This window comes from Gekko japonicus, unplaced genomic scaffold (genome assembly GCF_001447785.1).
Source record: "Gekko japonicus isolate JY-2015 unplaced genomic scaffold, Gekko_japonicus_V1.1 scaffold33, whole genome shotgun sequence".
NCBI lineage: Eukaryota > Metazoa > Chordata > Lepidosauria > Squamata > Gekkonidae > Gekko > Gekko japonicus.
The window spans coordinates 1,833,178-1,840,759 of NW_015174272.1; the positions used below are offsets into that span (position 1 = coordinate 1,833,178).

Sequence of the window (7,582 nt, forward strand, 5' to 3'; positions counted from 1 at the left end):
AATGTAGCCTGACAGGATTATAATACGGTTTGCCAAGGATGGTTGCAGAGCTTTTAAAATAATATTTACTAATGGAATTACGCTTAAATCAAACCATTAAGTTTCAGAGAATCAGGTCCCTATCAAAATGTTGATATCATTGAGTTCCTAGCAACCTTAACAAGTTGGGTATAGAAAGGAAGGCTCACTGATTTGACTCACTGGGGAATAATTTAGACTGAGATTATTTACAAGAAACAATCTGTTTTCATCCAAGTCTTACTGGGGATTGTTAAACAAAGTTTGAGTCCAGTGGCACCTTTAAGACCAACAAAGTTTTATCTAAGGCAGAGGTCATTTCGGGGGGGAACGCGGGGGAACGCAGTTCCCCCGGGTGAGGTGCAGGGGGGCAGGGCACATGATGAAGCCCCGCCCCTGCTTCCGGCCGCCCCGCTTCCAGCCCTCATTCAGCCAGGAGGAGGCAGAAGAAGAGGGAAGGCAAGTTGCTTCCTCTCCACTTCTCCCCACCCCTGCCTGCCTGGGGCCAGGGAGGGCCTTGGTGGGGCTTCCTCGCACTCCCGCTGGCCTTGCAGGTCCACCGCCGGCCCCTGATGTCAGGGTGTGTGGCATATGCTAATGAGTTCCCCTAGCTCTTTTTCTACAAAATGACCCCTGATCTAAGGTATAAGCTTTCGTGTGCAGGTACACTTAGATACAATGAAATGTAAATTACCAGTCTGTACATATAGGTAAAGGGTGAGTAATAAATTAGCATACAGCATAGTGAAGACGTTTAACAGATTCAAGGACCAAACAGGAATAACATGCTTTGTTTGGGTTTAAGTAAACAAAGGCATATTTCAAAGGTTCTATAGATGTATTGGACTAGAGTATTTCATGCCTCAGGAAGGATGTGTGACTGTGCCCGCATTTGGCAATGTAAGAAATGAATGGCTGGCCATTGGTTAAAACAAAGCCAATGGGGCACTGTGTGAGTCAGATGAAATGGCCTTTAAAGAGTGAGATAATTAGGTCCAGAGGGTTAACGGTATTAGTCTGTTGTACCAAAACAGGAGTGCAAAATAACAAACTATTGCAGCACAAGTTTTTGTGAGCCAGAGTTCAAATGATCAAGTACAAGTCATAAAGTAAGCACTTGAAGAAGTAATCCCTGGCTCACAAGAACTGACTCTGGAATAATTTTGCCACAGGGCTTCTGTGTTATTATACTATATAGACAGATCCTCTATTTCGCTATTTTTCCTTAGTGGATGAAATAAGAACCTTTAAACAAATTCATTTTGTGTAAACTGATGTGCAGAATCGAGGAAAACTCAACGACCTGTTCAGCCATTACTGCGTCTAATCTAGGACAAAATTCCAGCCCTTCCCTCCCTCGTAGTCGTTCCACAAAAGGAACCACCGAGGCCACGCCGCTAACAAAGTAGAGATGGCTCTTCCCCGATCCACGAAAAAAAGAAACAGAAAGCGGAGGACTGTGGTCAGTCGCGTAGGAAATGCACTCTTCCTATGCCCAGTGGCATTTTATACTTCATGACGTAACACGCTTCAGGGAAATCCGAACAGTCGCTATCTCAACTCATCCGCAAGCGAGAAGAACTCACAAACCACGCCCAGCTCTCCTCCCTCCCACCCACAGACCGAATATCTAATTGACCAATCAAAGAATGAGGAGGGGCGTTGTTTTCCTGAGTGCCCCGCCCATCTGAACAGCCGCAAAGTTAGAACCACCAGACAGAAGAGAGCGGGCCGGAGGCTTTCATCGTTGCCTAGTATCCTTCTCTTGGGACTCTAACGGCCCAATCAGAAAGGGAGGGGCCAGGCTTCAGGGGCGTTCTGGCTCCTCCTCCTAGAGCCTCCGCTCAATCCCAGAGCGGGGAGGCGGGGTTTGTCGCGTCGCCGTCCAATCAGCCGGCGAGTGAGACGTTGCTGCTGCAGCCATGCCTCGCCTCTTCGCTCCGTGACTGCAACAGCCGCGGGAGTCGCGTAGTTCGCCGCAGTGAGCCTCCGTCCTGGTGCTTTTCGGTAGCCGGACGTTGGCGGCAGCGCCATGGAGCAAAGCTCGGAGAAAGAAGCCGCGGCGCCCGGCCCGGAGGTCCCCCCCTCCGGCTCGGGCTCCCGTTCGCGTGGGCTCGGGGGCATCGGCTCCGCAGAAGCCCTGGCGGCGCTGGGCGCGGTCGGGCGCCGGCTGCTCTGGCTGCTCCCCGTGTACCTGGCGGGTCGGGCGGGGCTCAGCCTGGGCTTCGTGGTGGCCGGGGTGGCCCTCTACATGGGCTGGAAGGGCCGGCGGCTCGGCAAGGAGCGGTCGCTGCGGATGGCTGGGCTGCTGCTGAGTGACGAAGAAGGGGCGGTGAGCGCCGCGGCCAACACCGCGGGGCTGGGCCGAAGCCTGGGGAAGAACGATCTGCCCGCGTGGGTAAGAGCGATGCCCGACTCCCGCCCCCAAACTGTAGCTCCCGCTCTGCGAGGGGCGCTCCGCTAGCTAAGGGACTGAGAGCAGCGCACTCTTCCCCTGAATTGCTCTAGTCTAAATCCTTCTAAATAAATGCACTTAAGCTAAAGCGGCTCTACTACAAACGCCTGTTGGCAGTCACTGAAAGCCCCGGGACGCCTGTCGTTGTCAAGGCTGATCAAAATAACCTAACACAGTGAAGCGAGGTTTTGGATACTCCAGAAGAACTCTTCCTCTGTCTGGATATTTAAAGGGGGGGGAGAGATCTTTTCATAAACGTGGCTTCTTAATGTGGTTTTCTGCTCCCTCTTCCTCTGAATTCAGAAAGGGGGGGGGGAGGAAACCCTCTTACCACGGCTGAGTACATGAGGACAACGTGACTTGTGTTTTAATGCAGCTGTGCAGAGAAGGGGTTTTTTTGCCCACAAAAATGTCAAGCTATAGTGCCTGCCTGGAAGATAGTTTTAAGAACCTGTGCCCTTAAAAATAATAATAAAGATCTGACTGTAAAGCTTCCGAGCCTGGAGAGCAATTGTGACTTTCCCCCAAGTGATCAGCTGTTTACAAGCCTGTCCTAACAACTTCTGATCTTCAGTTTACCCCATTGACCAGAGCCCCACAATTCCTGTTCTTGTAGATTTCCTTTCTGACTGGGAAAACTGTGCTAGAACTTGGTCCAGGAGTGAACTGTTTTCCCTTTATTCATTATGTTACATTGTGCCTTCCTGTTCTGCTTTACAGAACTCCATCTACGCCGCTGGAATTCAGTTTTGTGTGTTTATTTGAAACATTTACTTGCTGCGTTTCTTCCGTACAGAGCTCAAGTCTGCTTACAGCATAGATCAGAGTCCCTGACATAGTGCTGGTGGGACCCATGGCGCCTGCTGACACCTTTCCTGGTGTCCGTGAGGTGTAATTAGAAAGTGGGTGAAGCCAAGTGGGTCTTTTGCCCTCAAGGTTTTTGAGTGGCCTTTGGAGATTCGATTGGCTGGGAAGATTTTTTGAAAATGTTGCTTTGGTAGCAGTAGCAACCACACAACACAAGGACCTTCGCTGTAATAAACTGCTGCAGCTATTTTTGTGGCTGACTCCACCTCCTCTGGCAGCCATTTTGTGGCTGTGCCCACCATGCTATGTCAGAACTCCAAAGGCGTTTGCACACTCAGAAATGTTAGGGACCCCTGGCATAGATAAAACACATAAAGTACATTAAAAACTTTAAAACCACGATTTATCTCCCAGCCTTGGTTTCCTTCCCTTTGCTCTTTGCAGTGGCTTTCCCCACATGTGTGGAATTCTTTCCCGGAGACGTTCCCTCTGTCTCTTCCAAACCAGTTTTCCAAATCTTGGAGTCATCTTCTGCAACTCTTAACCCTGTTCCTTACTTGGCTTTTCTCTGCCCTCTCTGGGATGTGTTCACTTCATACTAGGGAAGTGTTCAGCCACACTGTGGAAAGAAATTCTAACAGATGGGGGCAGGAAAAATGCAAAGCAACAGGCCTGTTACTTTGCCGTGGTGATCTCCCTGCATCTGTTGGTATCAGATGTGTCTTTAGCAAGGTGAAACATAGTGTTCTTTCCCTGTCATCCTTTTGGGCAGCCTGGTTAGCAATGATTTGATTATGGCAGTATAGAAGTAAACCATTCTTACTGTTCAGGATCAGAATGCCCCAGGGAAACAGAAGATGTCTGCTTTTAGCAATCACGCTTAATCATTCGGTCATCTAAAGACTTGGCATGTGCAAAAAAAGGTCTATCCCTTGAGGGTTTTTTAATCCAGCTCCTTAGCTACAGATCTGAGATTTGCCATGCTGCAGCAGATATGGAAACATCCTGAGTTTCCGCTTAGATTCTTGGTGCCTCAGTTCAAGCAGAGTTTGTCATTTATAATTTTCCAGGTGATCGTTGCTCCTCTCCCTTGATCACTTTGATACATGAGGCTGCTGCTGTTGCAGGCCAGTTATCGGGTCACTTGCCTGGAGGAATGTGATAGCCAGTCTCTGTGCCCTGCTCTCAGGCAGAATATGTGAACTTGCCCCCTCTGTTTAAAGAGGGGCACAGGCTGCAAGGTCTAGATTACTTAACTAGGTGCAAGCAAGCATCAGTAACCCCAAGGCTGATTCTGCTCATCTAGCTATCCAAAGGGTTTTGGTGTAGTGGTTGAGAGCAGCGGACTCTAATCTGTAGAACTGGATTTTATTCCCCACTCCTTCATATGCAACCAGCTGGGTGACCTTGGGTCAGTCACAATTCTCTCAGAGCTCTCTCAGCCCCACCTACCTCACAGGTTGTCTGTTGTGGGGAGAGGAAGGGAAGGAGATTGTAAGCCACTCTGAGACTTGGAGTGAAGGGTGGAGTGTAAATCCAGCTCTTCTTCTTTTTCTATTGGATACTTGCTAGATGAAGTGCATACTAGCTTTTCGGAACTGAAATATTAGCAAAACGTTTACTGTATATTATGCAGTTACCAAATCAGCAACCATATAGTTTAATTCCAGGCTCTTCCTCTGTAACAACCCAGGACAACATCTCTATAACCTGGCTTTCATGACAATGTAGGTTTCCCACCCTGCTATCAACTGCCACTGATATGGGGTAGGGAATGCAGAAAGCTGAAGTCAGGATTTGAATAAGTTGCACTCATGGTTACAGAAGATGCAGGTGAATTCAAAATGTAGTTGGTGGTTTTGTGGGGGTGGCACATTCACTCTGACGTGTAAGTCCCCAAAATGTGTTATCTAGTCATTTAACAGAAACTTCTTCCTTTGGGCTATTAGTGTCACTAGCTGGTTTCTTGCCTTATCTGGATTTTTACAGAGTAGCTTTTTGTGGGGGTAACATTCATTTCTGACCACTATGCGTTGGTGATTAGCTTGCCTTGCCACATTCCAGGCTTGTAGTACATCGTAACATCATTGCAAGTTCATGCTCAATGGCCTGACTTCCCTTCCATAGGAGAGAGGAATAGGATATGAAAGTCATAGGGGGGGGGGATTTTATAGGTTTTCATCTGTTGGAGTAAGGGATAGCTCCTTTTTGCCTTAGGCCCTTGTGTGGTTACTGGTACGGCTGATATTTAGTACAATGGGGGAGAGTACACAGATATCTCCCTTTCTGTGGAAATCTTGACTGGTCTGTCCTTGGGATAAAGTTGGATGCTTGCATGGAGCAAAACCCTGTTGCTTCTGCTGCTGCAGTAAAAGGATGGGGAAGATCCCGCTTCAGAACAGCGGTGTATACTAAGTCAGCCTCTGTTGCTCAATAGCCAGCAGAGAGGTCAGAGGACATGATGCTGCAAATTAGAACTGTTTCTCGATGTGCGAGAGGTTGTGATTCACTGTTTGGCATTTCATTGGTGAGCATGGCATTTTAAAAGGAATCATTATGTGTATCTAAAGTACAGTTGAAACAGAATTGCTAGCATATGGTCATACAGCCTTGAATGCAGCTTTGTTTCGAATTTTGCCCTCTGAATGTTTGGGGGAGAGGTAGATGTGGCTCTTGGCAGGAAGACCATGTTCCATGTGTGTGAAAAGGTGTTTTTTTTTTTTGTTACCCCCTTAAAATTAGCTTTGTGACTTAAGGTTGCCGCCCTCCAGGTGAGGCCTGGAGATCTCCTGGCATTACAGCTGATCTCCAGACGACAGAGATCAGTTCCCCTGGAGAAAATGGCTGCTTTGGAAGGTGGACTCTGTGGCATTATGTCCTGCCATTCCCCAAATCTCCAGGAATTTCCTGAACTGGAGTTGGCTATCATATGCTGTAACTGTATGCTCATGTTTTAGAAAGCCATCTGTTTTAGTGCCCCCCCCCCCCCATCTTGAGCACTGGAACAGTGGTAAAGGCCAGAGAGCGTCAAACACTGTCAGCAGGACGGGCTCATTAAAAGATAATTTGACTTATCCTCTCTCCCTGTTGTGTTTAGGAACCCTGAAGGCACAGAAACTTCCCTATGGCACCTTGCCAGTCAAAACTGAGCGGGTGGTGTGTGATATTCATGCCTTTAATATAACCACAGCTTTTTAAATTAAAAAAAATGTTTTTGAACGCCTAGGATTACTTGACTTGCGTCAGGTTACGATAAGAGCCTTAAAAATGTCTCCTTAAAAATAACCCCTACAACGACTGCAAAAGATAAGAGCCAGTTTTTTATTATAATCTGCAAGTTTAGAAGACAGTAAATTCTAGGAGTGGCTTGTTCCATCATCCTTTTCCAGTATGGCTATTTTGTGTAGCTGTTTCTGCATGCGCACAGCTGTGAGGATTAAGTGATTTGCTGCAAGCCATACATGGACAGTTTTGCATTTGCTCGTCGCAGCACTGATGACCTCAGTCTCCTAGACTTGCGCTGAGATTCCCAGAATTCAAACAGCGGCACATGGCCAGTATTCTTTGTATTTCAGGCTGCAGTTCTAACATCTGGAATCAACAAATTGCTTAGGCTATAAATAAACAGCTTTAATCCAGGAGTAAGTTGTTTCCTTCCTGACTTTAGGACCATGGTGGTGTGTTTGGGAGCCAGTCTCACTCCCCCTCATGGCTTGCTTCCAGCCAAGTGTGCTTATGGTTGGAGACAGCATTTCTTTTTAAAACTAGTGAGGTCTGACTCCAAATTCTGACTCTGTTAGGTGCCACTAGGCTCCTGTTTTATTTAATGGAAATGTATTCTCCTTCTAAGTTGCCTACGTTTTCCTTCTGCAACTTTCCTTCAGACAACTTTTTTACATGCCTTCAGCCACTCCTTCTCCTTCAGCATAGCTCAGGTACCACTCCTGCTCTGTTTCTCCCCTGCCTACTTCCTGTCTTCTCCACAAACTGGCATAATCCCCTGGCTCCTCTCTCCCTCCCACTTTGTGGGGCTTCATCTCCAGCCTCTTAGTTACAGACTCTGTGACTTCAGTCTTCCCTGGTAAGGGTCCTAGTGCAATATACAACCCCATCCTCTGCAGAACCCACATCCTCTGTAAGCCTGTTCTGGATAGGATATTCAAACCGTTTGTCCATCTTTTGGTGGAAGAGCCTTCGAAGCTCCTTTGCAATCTTTTGGGTGGAGCAGGAGAGATTATTACATTTTGAAGTACTTGGAGCAAAAAGGCCACCGTCAGCTGAGCTTCTAAACATAGTGGCAAC

General features: G+C 47.5%; 1 protein-coding gene across 1 annotated transcript in view; it reads left to right on the forward strand.

The window, feature by feature from the left end:
• Positions 1-2,013: 2,013 nt before the first annotated feature.
• Positions 2,014-7,582, forward strand: part of ESYT1 (extended synaptotagmin-like protein 1) — a 68,116-nt gene continuing 62,547 nt past the window's right edge. The window contains exon 1 of the mRNA XM_015423648.1: positions 2,014-2,416. Coding sequence (XP_015279134.1) covers positions 2,051-2,416 — 366 coding nt within the window. The 5' untranslated portion in view covers positions 2,014-2,050. The remainder of the gene's footprint in view (positions 2,417-7,582) is intronic.